The 20,946-nt window shown below is 32.7% G+C and overlaps 3 protein-coding genes and 1 non-coding gene across 4 annotated transcripts; 2 read left to right on the top strand and 2 right to left on the bottom strand.

The window, feature by feature from the left end:
• Positions 1–648: 648 nt before the first annotated feature.
• Positions 649–9,094, bottom strand: LOC25494146 (GPI ethanolamine phosphate transferase 3). Its single transcript, XM_013602914.3, has 20 exons — positions 8,706–9,094; positions 8,593–8,627; positions 8,398–8,519; positions 7,983–8,072; positions 7,699–7,818; positions 7,504–7,587; positions 7,291–7,368; positions 6,843–6,968; positions 6,665–6,754; positions 6,080–6,115; positions 5,924–5,979; positions 4,469–4,601; positions 2,977–3,421; positions 2,788–2,879; positions 2,148–2,694; positions 1,866–1,983; positions 1,714–1,755; positions 1,296–1,452; positions 1,125–1,208; positions 649–1,021 (listed from the first exon to the last, which is right to left on the bottom strand). Exons 1-20 carry the CDS (start codon positions 8,963–8,965, stop codon positions 881–883), a joined length of 2,856 nt encoding a protein of 951 aa, XP_013458368.1. The 5' UTR covers positions 8,966–9,094; the 3' UTR covers positions 649–880.
• Positions 9,095–11,060: 1,966 nt separating this feature from the next.
• Positions 11,061–14,897, top strand: LOC25494147 (cyprosin). The gene is made up of 14 exons (XM_013602915.3): positions 11,061–11,192; positions 11,661–12,041; positions 12,148–12,208; positions 12,286–12,380; positions 12,580–12,692; positions 12,873–13,041; positions 13,138–13,177; positions 13,343–13,407; positions 13,504–13,617; positions 13,710–13,774; positions 13,876–14,032; positions 14,127–14,246; positions 14,350–14,438; positions 14,523–14,897. Exons 2-14 carry the CDS (start codon positions 11,721–11,723, stop codon positions 14,605–14,607), a joined length of 1,494 nt encoding a protein of 497 aa, XP_013458369.1. The 5' UTR covers positions 11,061–11,192; positions 11,661–11,720; the 3' UTR covers positions 14,608–14,897.
• On the bottom strand, positions 14,749–14,819 carry TRNAG-GCC (transfer RNA glycine (anticodon GCC)). The gene has a single exon. It is a non-coding gene; the product is annotated as a tRNA-Gly (tRNA).
• Positions 14,898–18,007: 3,110 nt separating the features above from the next.
• Positions 18,008–19,403, top strand: LOC25494149 (rhomboid-like protein 14, mitochondrial). The gene has a single exon (XM_013602916.3). The coding sequence runs from the start codon at positions 18,164–18,166 to the stop codon at positions 19,169–19,171; it is 1,008 nt and encodes a 335-aa protein (XP_013458370.1). The 5' UTR covers positions 18,008–18,163; the 3' UTR covers positions 19,172–19,403.
• The last annotated feature ends 1,543 nt before the right edge of the window (positions 19,404–20,946 follow it).

Raw genomic sequence — 20,946 nt, forward strand, 5'->3', positions numbered from 1 at the left:
CTTAAGAAAAAAAACTACAAAATTGCCCCTTAAGTTTTGCATATATGGCAGTTTTGACCCCCAATGTCAATTTTGACTCGGTCTACACTGACGTGGCACCCTAAATGAGGTGCCACGTGTTGTTATTTTTTACCAAAAATTGACCTTGGGGGGCCAAAACGGCTATAGTTTAAAAACTTAAGGGACGGTTTTGTTGTTTTTTTTTAAAGGGACCAAAATCGCAACTTCGAGAAAGTTAGGGGGCGAAAACTACTATTAAGCCTTGTCTTAATACCGATAAATTATGATAAATGATTTTTATAAAATTTGAATTTTGATTAAAATTATACTATATTTCTCACTTTCAAACGCTAACAAATCATTATTAAATTTTTCAATAATACCAAAAATATAATATATATATATATATATATATATTGAACAACAACAACAATATAGTATTTTTGTAAACAAATTTGCTTAAAGTTATAATTAAAAGTTGAAAAGTCAGCCAAAAATCATGAATCTCAGTTAATTAATTAAACTTAACAATCTAAAAATTCTCGATCAAGAGTTTTTTTTTTTTTTTTTTTATGTAGTGATCACAAAGCATTTAATAACTATCCTATGAAGAGTGTATATTCTTTCTTTTTTTTTAGGGAAAGAATGTACATTTAAAATTGTCACATTGTCATTACCAAATCAGCGAACACCAAAATTTTATGCAGCAAGGGAGAATACAAATTGAAGTCTGTCTGCTAGACTGCTACCAAATACTTTCACAGTTGTGCTGGGGTTAAACAAACAAAATCAATATCAATCTAAAGTAAATCAGCAGAGTATAATGCTATGGAAGCTCAGAAGCAAAGGTAAAAATAAATAAAAAATAAATCAGTGTTATTCAATAGTCTGATGATTTCAGTTCCGGATCATCATCATTCCCTTGATCAAAATAGTAAATTGAGGCCAAACAAATCAAGACGTCTGTAAGAACAAGTTCAAAGACATCGAAAACAAACTTCGGAGCAAATAAGCCCCAAACCTGCAAAATTTAATATTAATATGCATTTAGTATTATATACTGGCATCAAATATTTGGAAATAGGCAAAAAGAAAATTATTGAAATAAAAAATTTCTCATTTACCATCAGGTGCCGCCTTTGAATTGTGACACACAGTATAGTGAAAGTGGTTATAACTGCTGTTATGAGCCCGTATGTTGTATACATCTATATAAAACAGAGAAAGGTCATTGTGTTGATCAAGCAAAGCATTCAGTGATCAAGTAGGATCTACAAAAGGAGAAGAACACTCACTTGAGATAATTGTGTGAAAAGAAAATGCTTTCCGAGATTACCCTGATACTTAGTTGCTACAAGAAATGGGAGTCCAAATACTGGAAGGATGATAGAAAAACCATAGGTATCAATCGTAAGAAGGATTGCTTGGCGAACAAGCATAAACTCTTCAAACCTGAAAATGAATTAATATTTATGATTGATTTACCGAGTGAGCAGTAATAATAAAAGTAAAACCAGAAAGATATAAAAAACCCCTTTAAAAGCCAATAACCAATGAGTCAGGTCTCCAGACGAACAATTTTAATATAGGCAGATTGCAATGGTTAGTTTTGTTTAATTGTGCAAGAGTTTCACATTCTTACACCAAATGTATCTCAAGTGTTTGATATATACTCCTTAAAAATAATAAGCACACACATGACATATTACTTACCCTATAAATGCAGCTCCGTAGCGGAGACCATCAAACGCACACCTGAAAAGAAAAAAAAAACAGAATGCAAGAGCAATAGAGCTGTGAATTTATAAACAATCTTTGAAAAGAAATGATAGTTAAAACTCAAAAAATTTATATTATGAAAGTACCAGTGACCACTGCAAAAGAAGACACATGTGGCGAAGAGGCTCCATTGCATAATAGAAAAACTTCTGCCAGGTCTGTTCTTGCCAGTTTCTATATTATCCAACCTCATAATGCAATAGCCTGGAAGGTAAATTCATAGACAACATATTTCTTAAGCTCGTGAAAGTAAAACCAATGCTAATCTACAAATATTAACAGCATAAACAAAGCCTGCCAGAAATGTGCCTGAAGAATCATGTACAGAAATTAAGTATACAACATATGAGCACAAAAATGAAGAGCACCTCCAACTATGGATGTGAAGGCAATTATGGGACCCTGTTTTCCAGAAAGAAGGATTACAGGTGAACTCCATGCAGACAACATGGCAGTTGTTTTCGCAACTAAACTTGTCTTGCAATCTGAACAGCTATGCTTAAATAGTTGACCACATGCCAATAATAACAATTGTCCCAAAGCAATAGCATAAACAATTCTAGGAATATAAGTTCTTCCAATGCTTTCAGGCATCAGTGCAACACCAAATCCATCACTGTCGGTGATCAAATGCACAAGTATTAGCATATAACTCAAGATAGTACCCAGTATGACATACTTCCAAGGCCAATCAAAGAAGCTGCAATTGGTGGCCTTGTAAAGCCAAAATGCTAACAGAATCAAAACCAGCATTGGTATAAGTTTTGCTGTATAGTCCCAAATAGGTAAATCAGATGCTAAGCTGGCCATCCAGGAACTGTTGTCTTTCATGAAAGCAGACGTTGCAGCCTGCTTGGACAGCCCAACTTCGATGGCGAATCGGCACAGGGTGCTCAAAAGAAGGAAGCCAATACTCTGCAGGAACATGTACCTTAGCATGCAAGAAAGTTCATAGATAATACTGAGTTTTTAAACAAAATAAGAAAGTAGAGTCAACTAAATACATACTTCTGTTAGCAGCTTCTCCTTGACAACTGATTGCCGTAATGCCACAATCCCAGATGTGCTCAAAAGAAAATTTGCTACTTTTCCTTCCTCCACTGACAACAAAGTTTAATTCAGATTCACATTATGACTATGAATTTTAAACATTTTAGATATACAAATTGGAAAGCATGTAAAGAATTTCACACTTACAAATATAACTGTTCGAAAGGAGGCTACATGAGCGTATTCCCAGTAAAAATAATGTAAAAGTTGAGGAAGTGATAATTGATGAATTTCCAGACGACGACAAATTTACACCATGTTGTTTGGTCGCCCTTAAGATAGCAAAAACTTGAAATATAAGTGATATTAACATGATTCCGATGCCAGTTCCCATCATGTTTAAATCAAACTCGGTCCATTTAGAACGAGCTAACTCGGCAACTGTTGTTAGAAATTTGAAGTATGCATCAATTTGCCACTTAAGTTCAGGCACTAATGCATCACTGGCATTGTCTTTATCAAGCAGAAGCTTTTTGGTGGAGTACAACCAACGATTCTCTGCTTGAGCATAAACACTTGCTATTTGGGATAAGTCATCATGGGAAAATCCAACAGCTGACGAAGCTGAGTAAGCATCTATATATCTTTTCACCTAAAAAAGAAGCACACTGTTGAAATGACTAAATGACGTCTTTCGCACACATGTGCACGCTCTCCCTTCTGCAAATATCTTTTTAAAATTGCCACAAGTAAACAGCCAAAAAAGGTACGGTAGTAAAGCCCAAGATTCTATCCTTGAAATATAAGAAGTCGTTTCGAAAGTATAAAAAACTAGAATGTGACAGAAACCTAATTCAAGAGAAATAGAAAGCTGTATTATAGATTCAAAACAAGAGCTATTACAGAAAAAAGACCCCCAATTCATAGAGCAGAGAACCTTAGAGAAACTATTTCAAACATACATCTCATTTCCTACTCTTTACTCAATTCTCCACTTCTTATGTTGTAAGGCCTGACAAACTTGTCAACTCAGCACTAATAACAACCTCCCTCCCCCCCAAGCATTTCTATTTATCATGAATAATGCTTCCAAGTCCTGGGCTTGCAATGATTTGATTTGAGCCCATTAATCTGGGAAAAGGGCAAAAGGATTTTACTTATAACGAATAATGCTTTTCTATTTATCAGGAATATGCTTCCAAGTCCTGGGCTTGCAATGGTTTGATTTGAAACTAAATTTTACTTGCATTATTACAAAAATGGCAAAAGGTTTTTTTTTCATGTATAAAATAAAAGACAAGTTTTAACCTGGGAATCCAAGTAGCAACAAATCAGAAAGGATAATTTAGCTGCATTGGTTCAGTCTGGAAAATATTTAAATGTTATAGTCGACTGTTTGTTTAGGTGTTTGAGCAGCATTGTGGAATCAACTATCGAATTCCAGCAGCAAATCTTTTTTCAAATATAAGCATTCAGATCTTTGAAAATTAGTAATTTGTTAAATGAGACACTAAATGAGAGACAACACTGAGTTTTGAGCAAAGTAAGAGCAAATGCAGCAGCCAGGATAGAGAGATATCCCAACTTTTTTAAATACACCATCAGGGTCCATTTCACAATTTTATAGCCAGCAAATATATAAGGAGTAGCAAAATTGTAGAAATGGTAATTTAGAATTAACCAAAGATTCAACGAGTACCTGCCAAGTATTGATGCAAAGTGCATTAGCATAATTCTTCATCCAGATATCTGGTTCTGGCTGCTTTTGAGATGCATCAGATTTCCAACTACCAGCTCCTAAAGCATATAATTCAGGATTGATGCGGCCAATGCTGAGGAATGAAAAAGATTACCTCGTGAGTTCTTAACTTAATTCCTGTGATGAAATTTCAATAACAATGGGATACCACATGATGCCATGCCATATGAAAATACAGAACCAAACATCAAAATAGAAGATTCCGGATTGAGGAAGTGATACAAGAATAGGATTCAGGCCATATAGAGCCAACAATATATCGATGTGACCAAGCAATATGGCTTAGCAAAAGCAATATTCTGATGACAGTGGTAATAGGTAGAGTTTGGTTAAAGTACTAGAAGAGTACACGTGCTTATACCCATATATTTTAAAAATCAAAGGGGTACTTAAAAAAAAATTGCATTGGTAACATTATCAACTTTACTGTTCATACCTATATAAGTATTCAGACCCATTACTTGCATTTTAGTTTCAATGCTTTTTTATCTAATGTGTCTTTTTTTATTAAAAAAAAAAAATTTACCAAAATAAAATTTCCGCTTTAATACAATTAAAAAGCAATATTTTGTGAGCTTAATGGCAACCACAGAGCTTGTTTTCTCTTAAGCAGAATCTAATGTTTAAGAAACTGTTTTAGATACCATTAGGTTTGGGCGCAATAGTCATCCCTTAACAAATCTAGAGCCTGATACACACACACACATGAAATTTATTAAAATTTAGACCAGGCCCAGCTCAATGGGTGACAACTGCCCAAGGCTTTACAAGAACTACTTTTGTTTTTAGGTTGGTATGAGTTCATAACAAGATTAAATGTTTTTCTGCACTTCATAGATACTTTTGGTAAAAAAAAAAATAACATATTCATTTATTCTCAAAAAAAAAAGTTTTCAAGATAGGCTCCCTTTCAACTCCACTGATTTTCTGTTAACACCGAGCAACACTAAAAAGTTAGACCAATACTCTCAACAACAACTACCCTATGCCCTTGCCGCCTCTAAGCATCAAATACAGAATGGCTAAATCAGAAATTATGAGGCCAAAATAGCCTTCCATTTTACCCACAGCTCATCCCAAAAAATAACAAACTAGTTTGAAATATGGAAGGTGGGTTAAGGAATACATTACAATTAAGAGCAATGATATTTGTACATCCATTCCTTGACAACTTTAGTGACAACCTTGTTTTTCTCTCTTCTTATTGGTCAAAAACAATGGAGAGAGAAAAAGGAAGAGAGAGGATAAGACCATCATGTGAGTATGAGAGAGAAAGTTGGACAAAAGTTGTCACAAATTGGTTGTACAAATATCATTTCTCTACAATTAATTATGCAGATAGGCAAATATAACAAATTAGACAATAGTAACGTAGACAAGATTCTTACACTGCACCTTCCATAAGGGAAAGGAATGCCAAGCAATGCTGACATTGTTACTGCAAAATCAAGCTGTAAAGGATGATAGAGATAAATACAGGTTTTGAACAAATTAAACTGTACACAGTTTTCAAAATTTAAAATACTATTAGAACATAATAGCTTTCCTGACCTGTTGCATAGAGCTGATACAAACATTCTTTCCATCCTGATATGTAAGACAAGATACATAATTTACCCGGAAAAAATAGTTATAATCCAAGCATATAATTATAATATATATAGATTTAACTCAGTTTCATGATCTTGAGAGTCAGATAAGAGTAACGGGGTCACCCTGCCCATGAGTACAATGATAATGTATCCATGCATATTCGTTGAGTTAGATATATTAGGTAATATTATGCAATGAATAAATAAGTAATTATGGAGACATTGGGAAAATGTAACAGTAAATACATAATACTACCTAAAGATATATTAGGTAATATTATGTATGTAATGTTACATTTTTTTCCAGTAGCTCCATAACTGCTTATTTATCCATACCATACTGTAACACTATCAGTTATTCTGTCATTCCCAACTTCCAAAATTATTTGTGCTTTCCATCTTGACTACTCTAGCATAACACTAGAGGCGGTTAGCATGGAGAAGAAAAGGCAAAAAAATTGAAAGTTGAGAAGAAAGGTTCTTAGAGCGACCAGCAAACCATCATGTCTATGCATGTTTCAAACTTTAAAGGGATGGTAAATACCAGATCTATTTGACAAGAATAACTGTCAAATTCTGGAGGCAGTGAGGAAAGAGGCTCCTTAAAACTCATGGCAAAAATGGCAGTTTCCACCTGCAAGATGTTATCGTATGTAAACATGGGGGGAAATTATATTGATCAATTAAAGCATATCGACAGACATCATAAGTATCGTACACACCTCTTCCGCACTCCCACCACCATGATCACCATTTAGGGTTTGCCCATGGTCACCCATTACCACAAGCAACGTATTTTCATGTAAGCCCCCAGGTCCAGACTGATTTTCCAGCACTTCAATAACTCTCTAACGAAAATTTAGATTAGTTTGGTTACTAACTAGGCATGGGAATCAACAAAAACTAAACCACCTAAACTGGATAAATAAAAGACAATGAAATTGGGATCAGACAACCAAAAATGCAGGAGAGGTACCATTAACCCACATATGTTGTCAGACAGCATATAACAAAAAAATGATTAGATAAATGAAGCAGAAAGCATAGGCCATAAAAGAAAAACTAGTTAACACAAAAAGTGCCACTTAACATAGTGAAAACTGAAAAGGAACGGACAACGATGTAGAGTAGACCACATACCAAACATAATTAGTAATTACCAAAACTGACCTCTAAATAGTTATTGTACTGCTCCAACTTTTCTATCATTGGAGTTGAGTCAACACCAAATATATGCCCGGCATGATCCTAAATAACAAACAAAAAACAGGACATGGTGATATTTGCTATCTAAATGATGAAGAGTGAGAATGGGAATAACAAGATACAGAATATGAATATCATGACTGCTAGGTGCTTAGTACAAAACGATATGAGACATACCACTCCAAGAAAATGAGCAATAAGAACGTCCCAATCTTCTTCATATAGGGATGGAAATAAATGTTCAACGCATCCGTTATCAACCTAAAATGATAAACCAGACAGGAAGATGCAAACCACTACTGCTCAATTAACAGGTATTGCAAGGATTAAAAATTCAGTCGAAAGTCAAACTCAACACAATATAAGGCCTACCGTATGGAGATCTTTGACATTAAAAGAAGGGTATGGATAGGATCTTTCAAAATGATGAGGAAATAACTGTGTCCATGTATCATCCCCCATCATAACAACTTTCTTCCCATTTTGAAACAACTGTAGGTAAACAGATATGTATTTAGAATAAGTATTAGATTTAACTGCCTAGTCGGCAATTCAAATTCAGAAATGTAGAACAAGGACCAATTTCAGTCTTGAACTAAACAATGTTTCAAATCATAAATATTAGAGGCAAGGAAAAATTGAAGAGAAAAAATCACCTGGTTAATGAAGTTGTCTTCAACAATAGCAGGTGCACCAAAGCTATTACCAACATCAACAAAAGTTGGAAGTCCACCGGTTGTCAAGCCCTATCAAAAAACAGATGAAAGCTATCAGCTGAAACAATGAAACATTAAGGCTCTGGTTGGTAAAATGTAGTGGATGGCTGATAGCGCATGGATAGCGGACGAGCTTCTAGCAGATAAGCAAGCTGGTTGAATTTGTAGGGCAGAGAAAGATTACAGATTGAACAAGTTGATAAATGTGAAACGACATAAAAGAATATTTTCATTTAATATTTAATTTTTTTTCAATTAAAGATTACAAGGGTAAAATTAAGAGAAAAAATGATAAGCTACAAGCTCAAATGCTACTTGAAGTGCCTTATCAAAAAATGAAATTGAATATAAATACCTTCAAGCGCTGCAAACTAGTGGTAGGTGGATCAGCAATAGCTTTAAAAATCCTAGCGGAAGAGGGTCGTGAGGATGACATGTTATTCAAAACTTTGAATTTATCCATCCAGGGTTTGGATTCTGTGAAAATAAAAATGTGTATATAATAAAAATTGAAATCATAGTTAAAACTGGTAACACGTGGATAACTAACCTTGAAAGAAGGTACTGGGAGCAACAAAATCAAACCTAAAACACAGAAAAAAAGTTAATTAATGGAAAATTGGTAATGCTGGTAGTTGCGATGGACGGACGAGTGTTGAGTACCTAAGAGCATCGAGAACGATGATAACGAGACGGTTAATTGCAGGTTTGGTCCAGCAGGAATCGTTGTTATTGGGAGAAGGAGAAGAAGGAAAGCATGGAGAGTGATATAAGTCGGAGCAATGGCTGTAATGAGGAAGTTCGGTTCTGGTAAGAAGAAAACCGGTGGTGAATAGAAGAATGGCGATGAGGTGAAGTAATAGTGTTATCCACATCGGCCATATGTATTGCCACTTTCCGATCTTCCGACGTCCTTCTTCCATTGTCGTTGAAATTGAAGATTCGAATCCTTCCTTTGAATTTAGAGATGAGCGTGATATGCAGTTCAAGCAAGGTAGAGGATAAACACCCAAGATTATTCTCAATTCTCAGTTTTGTTAGAGGATTGTTCAAAACAAAATTCTCCTTTTTTTTTTTTTTAAGGGACATTTAATTATTTTATAAAGTGGTATTATAAACGCTGAAACAAAACTAAATTTTTACCGAATAAAAATTAAGTTAATAATAAAATTAAAAAAATGACATATTAATATGAATAAGTTTAAATTACAACATTCTAAATATTTGAATATTAATTCATATAAATTTTATTATGAATTAATAATGTCATTTTACATTTATTAGTTTTATTGAACAGCTAATTTTATAAAACACTTCAATTAATTTATCAATCACTCGTCATCAACCGTAAATTATAAGTCATCCGTTGTAAGTTAGCTTATCGGTTATCTCATATTTTTACCAAAGAGCTTTGTTAAATTATACATGTCTTGTGAACTTAACTCAGCTTGGGACAATGAATATTATATGCAGAGATTAAGGATTCGAACTTTGTACACCTCACATATTCACTTTAAAGAGATGAATTTCTAGTCACTAAGCTACTTCATAAAAAATAATATCTCAAAAAACAAATTCACAATTGAGATGATTCAAGTATGAAGATTAATATTATTTCGTTGTACACAAAATCTTTTCTCAATATTATAAGAAAAAATATAACTTTCAACCAAGTTGATAGACTTGGTGTAGTTAATGAGTTAAATTTAAGGACGAATTATTTGGGAGAATATTTCAAAGTTAAACAAATATTGATTATTCTTTACTTTTTATTTAAATTTAAAAGCATCATGTGGAAAAAAGATATACTACCTATGGCACCCCATCTTTTCCACCTATCATTTGTAACGCATTAAAAAAGAAAAAATTACTAAAACTTAGAAGGATTAGATCAAAACCCAAGTTAGCATGTAGTACAAATTCAACTCTTTCGTTAAAAATCTTATGTGAAAAACAGTGGGATAAAATCAAGGTGAAGGAAAAATTATATTGTGATCAAACATCAATAAGCTAAAAACATCTATATTTGGATAAACTCGATCTATTTTTAATGAAATCATTCAAAACAGTTAGAGGAATGTTATCCTGCCAAAGGTAAATGTCTAAATATAGGCCAAGATTGGCAAGTGAGACTAGTATAAGATAGCCAATTGCATTAAAGCGGTGTAACTAAGACGACTTTGTTTGTCATGAGCAATGAAATCTTCAAGAATACGGAAAGTGTTTTGGGGATTGAAGAAGGATCGAGGCTGAAGAGGTTATGATGAAACTTGTGAAGAAGTAAATGTGAAATTTTGCAGAACTACAAGTGTGTTAAAGAGTTTAATTTTAACACTCATTATGTGAATTTTTTAAATGAGGTTATTTTTTGTTTTTAATATTAATATTTTATTATCTATAGTTGAAATTCGTATAAAAAAATAGTCATTAAAAATATATCAAAACTAAAAATAGTTTTGATTGTGCATCCAATTAGTCAAACAAGTCTATGATGTTAAACTAATTCATCAATGTTGAGAGCAACTTTTTTTTAACAAGGATTAATATAACGATATTAACGGAGCATTTAGACGATTTTGATTAACAAAATGCAATGGACTAAGTAAAAACATTTAGACTAATATTAACGGATACATCCAAGGATTATCGTACAGAAATAATATTTTCCTCCTTTCAAACAAAAAATAACTATTTACCCAAAAAAATATTACAGTTGAAATTCTGTCAAAAAGTAAAAAGATTAGAGTACTTTGTTTTTCAAACAGATATGTTGTTAAGCGTAGAAGAAACAAATAGAAGTAACATTTTGTCATGCGCAAGTGGAAGAGAATTCCGTAAGTGAAAAAAAAAATATGTCTCCAGTACGTATGCCAAAGCTACTTCGTTTACCGTACTGGAAATTGCATTCATTATACCACACGAAACTACCCCACTTGTTTCTATGCAAGTGTAAATTGTTGCTTTGCAATATTGAAAGCGAAAAAGAATATTGATCGGATCAAGTTTTGTGTTGTTTTTAGGAGAAATAGATGGTGAATTATATTGGAAGGAACCGTCTCATGGCTACATATTTATATATAAGATGAAACATGAATAACTCTATGTTTTGTGTGCATTTTCTGTTCCTACTCTAACACTAATCTTTACCAGGTATCATTAGCTTTTCAAATTTATTTCTACTATTGGATTTCAGATTCAGCCTTGAAATATTTTCATGCCTTTTTTTTCTCCTTCTGTTGAGTAGTGACAACTTTCCTTTGACCTATGCAATGATTTTATGAAATGCATATAGAGATTTATATATCTTTCATCAAGTTAGCATTCAATAATACATCTAAAATATGCTTTGGTGTACGCTTGGTTCACTTTTGGAGTTGGCAAAATTGATTTTGTCATCTTTAGTTGTTCTCGAGGAGAGTTGATTCTGTACCTTTCGAATCGATTTTAATAGTTTTTGTATTTACAATAGATTTTTTAGCTCGAATTTATTGTTCACTTTTACAAGAAAATATCCAAACATTATAGATCGCTTTATGTTCAACTCACTTTTAGTCGTTATCAACTTTTGTCCATGCAGAGCCATATACACTTATTTGATTGATGTTTTTGATTAAGCAGATTCTCCTTCGTTGCTTCTGCTGAAACTGTGATTAACATTGGACTAGATGACTTGAAAATATGGTGTTGAAGCATTTGGTAACTGTGATATGCTTGTGGGCTTGGTCCCAATCCTTGGCTTCAGCAACTTCTGATGATGGGTTAATGAGGGTTAGTCTAAAAAGAAGGACTTTAAACATTAACACTCTAAATTCTGCAAGGATCAACGAGGCTATTTATCATAATAATTATTTAACAACAGATATAGTGTATCTAAAGAATTATCTTGATGCACAATATTTTGGTGAGATTGGTATTGGGACACCTCCACAAATCTTCAAAGTTGTGTTTGATACTGGAAGCTCCAATCTTTGGATCCCATCTTCCAAATGCAAATTATCTGTAAGTTTCACAATGATCTAATTAAACACTCCTTCAGATATGCTTTTATTTAGCCAAGCTTATTTCAAAATCAATATATGACTAATTTGAGTATAACTAAATACAGATTGCTTGCTACATTCATTCCAAGTATAGGTCCAAACTATCTAGCACTTACACAAAAATAGGTAACTTTGAATTGGCATGTGTAATTGTGTTTGTTATAATGTTCTTATTCAGAAGTTTTTGTTTGGAAAATGTTTAGGAACATCTTGCAAAATCCCTTTTAGCCGTGGACACATTCCTGGCTTCTTCAGTCAAGATAATTTAAAAGTTGGGAATATCATCATCAAAGATCAGGTCAATCAATGTTTTTGACTATTTTCCTTTTTAAATCACTATTATGATTGATTGAGTTTCATATACTTCTACTATTTAACACACACTTCACATGCATTTGACACATGTGATTACATTCAATTATTTCATTTTCACAAATTGTTAATGGTGCCAACACGTCTGTGAGTGTCAATGTCTCATAGTGCTTAAATCCTTGCAGGAATTTACTGAGATTACAAAGGAAGGATCTTTGGAATTTTTAGCAATGCATTTTGATGGGATACTTGGACTTGGATTCCAAGATATTTCAGTTGGACAAGTCACACCAGTGTGGTAACTTAGCACATAACACAAACCTTATGAATTCATTTCTATTTATATAAAAAAAATGTCATTTTCACACTTTACCTTTATAATTTTTATTTTATTTTTTAAATTTGATCTGATTTTGCCTTTTTTTCTAGTTTTTTATGATGCCTTACCTATATTGATAAGTTATATTAATAAATACAGGTATAATATGATAGAACAAGGGCACATGACTCAAAAGATTTTCTCACTTTGGCTAAACCAAAACCCAGATTCAAACATAGGTGGTGAGATTGTGTTTGGTGGTATTGACTGGAGGCACTTTAGGGGTGACCACACTTATGTTCCACTTTCTCAACAGGGCTATTGGCAGGTATATATATTATAATATTTACAACTATATTCATATTTATGTGTGTTTCTTATCATCAACCATGTCTTCATTGATTTTTGGTGTTTTCATCTTTAGATTGATGTTGGAGACATTCTACTTGAAGACAACTCAACAGGTTCTCTTGCTTTTTACATTCCACTCCATGTTTCATCTATAAATGCCTTGTACTGTACTCCACTGTAAAAAAAATTGGTGGCTCAGTTTACATTATTAGTGCATACAAATTACATCATTTTATACTATTGGCTTTTCTCTTACGATATAAAAGCTAAATCAATAGGGCTATGTCAAGGTGGTTGTGCCGCGATTATTGACTCAGGAACATCTTTAATTGCTGGTCCAACGGTATGACATCTTAACATTAGACTTCTTTTTTTGTTAATTTTTTATGGTACACTTTTTTCATTAGGTGTAATTTTCTTACTTAGTTCTTGTTTGCAGAGTGTGGTGACTCAAATTAACCATGCCATTGGAGCAGAAGGATATGTTAGTTTTGAATGTAAAAACATCATCCATACCTATGGCGATTCAATATGGGAATTCATAACTAATGGGGTTTGTTCTCTAGCCCTTTTATCCTCACACTGAAAATGATTATCAATGGAATTTAGTGGAACCATTCTTTACATATCTTGTTATGTTTTCAGTTAAGACCTGAAATTATATGCGTCGACATTGGACTCTGCTCACGTAATGGATCACATAGAATAAAGTACAATATTTTTTATTAATTCCCTCCCTTCCTCTTGAGTATTTGGAGACACAGTTCCGTTGTTTCAGTTCTCTAAACAAAACTCTAATTTAAATTCGCAGCGATGATATTGAAACAGTGGTAGACGATGAAAGTTGGGATGAGACACAAAGTAGGGAGAACCCCTTGTGTACTTTATGCGACATGATTGTGTTTTGGATTCAAGTTCAGCTTAAGCAGAGAAATACAAGAGAAAGAATAATAAAATACGTTGATGAGGTAGTTAATTATTGCATATTAGATTACATCTCAAACTTATCCTTTATATCCAAAGTAAGAAAGAACTTAACCAATTTTGTATTTCTTTTCAAAGTTATGTGAGAAGCTACCCAATCCAGTGGGACAATCATTTATAAACTGTGATAATATTCCAACTATGCCACAAATTATATTCAAGATTGGAAATAGATCATTTCCTCTATCTCCAGAACAGGTACAATTTTACCTTGAAGTTTCATTTATTTCATTCGAATTTTCAATAACAATGTTTAACAACAAAGTAGAGACATTAAGTATTGTGGTTTTAATTTCATCAGTATGTACTAAGAGTTGAAGAAGGGTGTTCAAGTGTGTGCTATGGAGGTTTTGTTGGTATAGATGTGCCTCCTCCACAGGGTCCTCTCTGGTAAAGAATGATTATATATTATGCATATGATTTTCATTTCATGGTGTGTGTATGATGATTGATTGGAGTGTGATTGCATTACAGGGTTCTTGGAGATATATTTCTGGGGGCATACCATACAGTTTTTGATTATGGAAATCTCCGTGTAGGATTTGCTGAAGCTGCATAGTCGTGGTTTAGTGTTGATATTATTATCATGCCAAATTCTTCATAGGAACTTAGGAGTAAAATAAATTATTAATAAAAGGTTTACATCCCAAAGGTCCCCATAGCCAAACGGAGAACAAAAAATGGAAGCGAAAAAATTAAATGCACCAGCCGGGAATCGAACCCGGGTCTGTACCGTGGCAGGGTACTATTCTACCACTAGACCACTGGTGCTCTTGTGCTATTTCGATGTAGTTTATTATAATTTACGAACAACTGATTTTTGAAGCTATTTACAGCATTTTAGATTGAGACATTGAGTTAAGTAAATTTGTTAGCATTGGGTATTATTTATGGTGGATTTTAGGGTGAGGGTTCAATTAAGTCCCTCACCAGTGAACCACGTAAAAAATACCATTAAATTTAATCAACCGTCCAGATTTATTAGAAATCAAAATGATAATATCCAGGCATTTCTCACACAATCAAGCCACCACCCTCAACAAATTGTTCATTGAAAAATTAATCCATGAAACGTAAAACACTATATTGCACAAGAACAATGACAGTCCCACAACAATGATTATTATTTTTTATTTTTTTTGGTACAACACAACAATGATTATTAGAGAATATGAAAGATGAATTTTCTGGAAATTTCAAAAACCTCAAATGTTTGATTTCATGTTCCCGTGTTAAATTCAAGTTTAAAGTATGAACCACCCATTCAACATTGCAATCTATTTTGAAGTAACCATATCTCTTCCCATAAAAGAGAAAAGAGTAGCAATATTATAAAAAAGAAATAAAAGAAAGAAATATCAGGCTGAAGAAGTAGGGACATGAATTGGATGGAGGAAAGTAGTCAATGTTCCTCTTTTGTAAGTACCCAAAGGGAGTAGAACAGCAAAGGGGCAAGAGACGAGAGGGAGAAGAAAAGAAAGAGAGGTGCAATATAGTGTATATGGTGTATAATAAGATATGTGTACTTGATTAATCTAATGACTTTTAATTATTATTCGTAGTGGTTCACCGGTGAGGGACGTAATTGATCCCTCACCCTATAATCCACCATTATTTATAATTTTTACTGATAAATATGTCCTTTTGATATCCATTTTATCACTTCTCTATAGTCTGTTATGAAAATGATTGGATTGGTGCACATTTAAAAAGATTGTGGAACATAGGTATATTGTACACAAGGTAACAAGTATCATTGAGATGTACTATCGATGCATTTTTTTTTTGTAAGTTGTAACAGTGTCATTGATTTTCCCCCTAAAAAAAACACTTTCTTTGATTTTTATATTAGCATGAAATGAGAACTCACATCAAAAAATATAAAATCATTTTTTTTTCATTGAATTTAGTTTTGATATATCAAAGAATAATTACATTTTGAAAATAACTTTTTTGATGTCAAGTTCAAATCACTTTTTTTTACGGCAAAACCAATCCTCACTAGATCACTTTATAATCACATTTTGAAAATAACTAAATAATATTAAATCTAAGACAATAAGTTTTATATATTTTCTCATCTAATTTTAGATGAGTTATGAAATATATGTTCTCTCATATCTTAGTATAACTAAGTTTCTCATAAATTTTTAAAAAATATTAAACATGTGAAGATGAAGTAATATCCACTATTTGTCATTTTTTTTTATCAAGACAAAAAAAAACTAAAGCAGAAGAGGCATAAACCTGATTTATATCGAAATGTCTCTAAAAAACGGAAGCCCTAACTATCCCTGTACAAAAGAGGTGAAATAAAACTAAGAGGGGGCTTGCCACCATTTATTTAAAACTAGTGTCATATAATTTTTTTCTCTCATAATTCAAATTATCCAATTAAGCATTCAAAACAAACAAAAAAGAAATAATTTTAAAAAAAAGTATTTTGGTAACAAAAACTCAATATGAACTATGATAATATTTTTTTTCCCACAGGTTTCCTCATTTACGGTTAAATCCTAATTGAGGATTAACTTTTAATGTGTTTTTTAATTAAGTAAATATAATATCATGTAGTATATTTAGACAGAAGTAAATGTAAATATTTTGAGTTTTAAAATATTTTCTAACTTAGATAGGAGCACCATAAATGTTTTATTAGAAAGAAAAAAAAAAAAAAAAAAAGAGTTTAACGACCATGCACGTGTAAATAGTTTTACAACATCATCCAATAAACACTCATCAATCTCCTATGTCATACAACTAATTTTAAAATATCTTTGTAATTTGGCATAATAGAAGTTTTTCATTGAACATCAATGTAAAAATATTCTACATTGTCCATACATCTTCTGAAAATCTATTGAAGATTTTATTAAACAAGAAATTCTATATAAAAATTATATAGAACTTAAGCATTCTAAATTTTCTAAGGGTCTTACTAATGAGTATTATAAGGACATTGTTAAACGATTGCGGATAAAGAAAATGTTTATAGAAAGTTAATAGTTCAATTTATAATACATTGATTGCATCAATTTTATAAAAAATTACTACTATTTAAAGGTTGTTAAAGAGTGTCTAAGAACAGTCGTTACCATTTTTTATTTTCTAATTGTTTTTTTTTTATCAATTTGCTAGTAATTGTTTATAATGAATAGAAATAAATAAATTAAAAATATTGTTTGTCAAAAAAAAATCAAAATATTAAAAATTGGAAATAGATTAATAATTTGAGATTTTATTTTTAGCCGTGATAATTTAAGATATTCTTTTCTGTAAGAAAAAATTGAGATTTGCGTGTCAAAACAAATTTAAAATTTGAATAAAAAAGAAAAAAATATTGTTTACTTTTAGTTAAAAAATAAAAAACAAAAATGGTTAGATTATCCTTAAAAAAAAGTCAGAGATTTGTAGAGATTTTTTTTTCCTACCCTACTTTATTCACAAATATACAAAAACTACACTACTTTTTCAAAAATTTTCAAAAATACCGTAATTTTTAGATTTTTCCAAAGATGATGTGAGTATTATAAAGGAAGTTGTCAAAAAGTTGTTACAAAGTGGTTGTACAAATATCATTTCTCATTAAAAAAATATAAAAAGAAAATACCCCATAACTTTGAGTTGTCTCGTACCAGAAAAATCTAAAAAGTATGGTATTTTTGGAATTTTTGAAAAAGTAGAATATATTTATATTTTTGTAGATAAAGTAGGGTAGGAAAAAAAAAATGGAGATTTGTATGAGCAAGTGAAAGAGAAATGATATTTGTACAATCATTTAGTAACAATTTTTTGACAACTTTCTCTTTCATACTCACATTATTCTCTAATTCTCTCTCTTTCTTTTTCTCTCTCCATTGTTTTTTACTAATGAAAAGAGAGAAAAAAGAAGTTGTCACAAAAGTTGTATCAAATGGTTGTTCAAATATCACTGCTCTAAGTGAAAATAGCAGAAAACAGAAGAAGGATCGAGAAGTTTCTTGCTTTCCGCAAAAGCCCACACCGATATACCTTTCGTAACGGCCAAGGCGTGAATCACTATTTCATCTCTCAACCGAATCAAATGCATTGGCAAAATTAACACTGCAAAAAGAGAAGAACGTAGAAACAAAACCATGGAAGTAAGAATCGGAAGAGGAATTTCACGAGGAATGCTTCCACTCCTCGCCCTCCACACATTCACCGAATACTACCGATCAAACACCAAACCCCCAGTGACCGCCGCCTTAATCGCCGCCAACACTGTCATCTACCTCCGCCCTTCCTTCCTCCGCCACCTCATTCCTCCAATCGATGAAGTCCTTTTCAACTCCCACCTCATCCTCAAAAACAAAGACCTCAAACGCTTCTTCTTATCCGCGTTCTACCATCTCGGTGAACCACATCTCGTTTTCAACATGATCTCTCTTCTCTGGAAAGGAATTCACTTAGAATCTTCCATCGGAAGTCTTCAATTCGCTTCTATGATAGCTTCTCTTCTCGCTTTATCGCAGAGTATAAACCTAGTTTTATCTAAATCGTTGTTTGTTTTCTTCGATTATGATAGATATTATTATGAATACGCTGCTGGTTTTTCTGGTGTTCTGTTTGCGATGAAAATTGTTCTTAACTCGCAATCGGATGATTATACGAATGTTTACGGTGTTTTAATTCCGTCACGTTATGCGGCTTGGGCTGAGTTGATTTTGATTCAAATGTTTGTGCCTAATGTGTCGTTTTTAGGTCATCTTAGTGGTATACTTGCTGGACTTGTGTATTTGAGATTCAGACGAAATTTCTCGGGTTCAAATCCGTTGAATTCTATTGTTAGGGGTTTTAATTCTGTGTTGAATTGGCCTGTGAAGTTTTTTAGGGATTTGTTTGGGTTTAGGAGAGAAAGGATTACTGGTAGGGGAACTGTCGGCCGTACGGGGAGGAATGCTGCCCAGGTTGCTGCTGATTGGAGATGTCAGGCTTGTACTTATGATAATTCTGGTTTGATGAATGTGTGTGAGATGTGTGGTACTAGTAGGGTTGGTGGTGGTGGTTCTTCTGATGAAATGAACCGCCGTGATTATTATGATTCTGATGGTCTTTCTTTGGATGAATTGCGTCGCAGGAGAATTGAAAGGTTTGGTAGGTGATGAAATGTAATCATGATGATAGTAGAAATGAAATATTAACAAATAATGCAATTGGATGTAGAAATTTAGTTCATTCTATTGGATATTAGACTTGTTTTTATTTTAGATGGATATAAGTTTGTTGTGTAACTAGAGCTGATGATACTGCAACGAATTATTACATCAATTTAGCGAGTTACATTTACATTACATTTTTTCTTGGTACATAGAACAGTGGAAGCTTTTCTTGCAAGATTGGTTTAGCATTTGTTTCCACATTGATTTTCGTTAAAATGTTTGTATTAATATTGTCGTTTGTCAAATTTTATCTGAAATTTTGTTGCGATTGAGCAGTTGACAACTGCTACTGTGAATCTTGAGCTACCCCGACGTAATTTTCAGTAGCTCTAATGTGTAGCTTCTGATTCATAGTGATGTTCGAATCCCCAAGCATACATGTAGAGTGCTTGTTCAGATGTAACCTTGACTGTAAATATGTAATGGAATGGGGGGATGTCTTGGATTGATTTGTTTTGAATTGCTTACTTCAAATACGGTTATTTGAACAATATAGTTGTTGGTGTCTTATCTTAGGTGTTGCTGGGTTCTGGGTTTGGAGAAAAAGGGTATGATGATGAAGAAGGATTTTGGGTTTCATCTCACTCACGTGTCTCTTTTCTTCCCTCATGTGCCATTTACCTTTTTAATTTCTTTTTTTGTTTTTAATTCATTAATTGCCACGTGCCATCCACTCATTTAAGTGAATGGCTACATGGGGTCAAAATTAGGGGGTCTATGAATTGTAAATGGGGGTAAAGTTAGGGGCTAGAAAGTGTTTTTTTTAATTGGAGGTTAAAATTGCTACCATAACAAACATGAGGGGTCAAAAGTGCGTTTAATCCCTTATTAAAAAATAAAGCCGGCGGTACTGTTCATGATGATTAGTTAAATAGAACAGCAAATGTAACCACTTGATCATGAATGTATGAGTTTGTTCTGTCTAATGCCAACAGTAGTCCAGGTTTCAATACTGATGTTCTGTATGTTTTTATGTTCCTCGATTCAATGAGCCATCTAGAAGGTTAGAGGAACTGTTTTCTTCTCTATTACTAAATAACATACGACAAATATTGTGTGTTGCATTATATTATATTGATTCAAGACAGTTGATTTTGAACATTTTACTCTTTTAAACTTGACAGAGTAAGAAAAACAAAATAATCACTGATCATACATTACTTTACCATTTATTTAACAGAAAACTTCCAACCACTACTCCATGAACCTTGATTATAACCACGGATGTCACATTCCATTTCTTGTTCAGCCCAATAGGTCTCTATTTGAGAGGGGTAATGTGCTGTGCAATAGAAGTTGGAGGATAGTGATTATTAATTTATTTATAGGCTAGATTGGAAAAGAGGCAGGTGATTCTCCGAAGCTTCTTACTGAGGGTGAACGAGACCAAATTTTCTTCTTCAGCTTCGTCTGTCCTTGGCAGCAAGCGTAGCAATCATGGTTTGCTGCCCTTAGACCATTTAATAGTTTTTTCATTCAACATTATTCAACACACACTTTTTTAATTCTCAACACTCCACATCATTTTTTCTCTTATTCAACATTCGTTCAACTTTTACCCTCTTCAATGGTTTTTCATTCAACACTTTACCCCACCACTTTTTATTTCTTATTCTTATTTAATTTTATATTTACATAAAATTACAATTATTGATTATAATTAAATTAAAAAACACTTAACAATTTTTGTTTTTGTTTTTTGTAGAAACAAAATTTAT

This window comes from Medicago truncatula, chromosome 4 (genome assembly GCF_003473485.1).
Source record: "Medicago truncatula cultivar Jemalong A17 chromosome 4, MtrunA17r5.0-ANR, whole genome shotgun sequence".
In the NCBI taxonomy this organism is placed as follows: domain Eukaryota; kingdom Viridiplantae; phylum Streptophyta; class Magnoliopsida; order Fabales; family Fabaceae; genus Medicago; species Medicago truncatula.

Coding starts and splice junctions, on each gene's coding strand:
- LOC25494146 (XM_013602914.3), bottom strand. CDS start 8,965: ATGGAAGAAGGACGTCGGAAGATCGGAAAGTGGCAATACATATGGCCG. Junction 2,695..2,787: donor AGGAGAAGCTGCTAACAGAA/GTATGTATTTAG, acceptor ATGTTCCTGCAG/AGTATTGGCTTCCTTCTTTT. Junction 1,453..1,713: donor TACGGAGCTGCATTTATAGG/GTAAGTAATATG, acceptor ATTCATTTTCAG/GTTTGAAGAGTTTATGCTTG.
- LOC25494147 (XM_013602915.3), top strand. CDS start 11,721: ATGGTGTTGAAGCATTTGGTAACTGTGATATGCTTGTGGGCTTGGTCC. Junction 13,042..13,137: donor CTCAACAGGGCTATTGGCAG/GTATATATATTA, acceptor TTTCATCTTTAG/ATTGATGTTGGAGACATTCT. Junction 14,439..14,522: donor CCTCCACAGGGTCCTCTCTG/GTAAAGAATGAT, acceptor ATTGCATTACAG/GGTTCTTGGAGATATATTTC.
- LOC25494149 (XM_013602916.3), top strand. CDS start 18,164: ATGGAAGTAAGAATCGGAAGAGGAATTTCACGAGGAATGCTTCCACTC.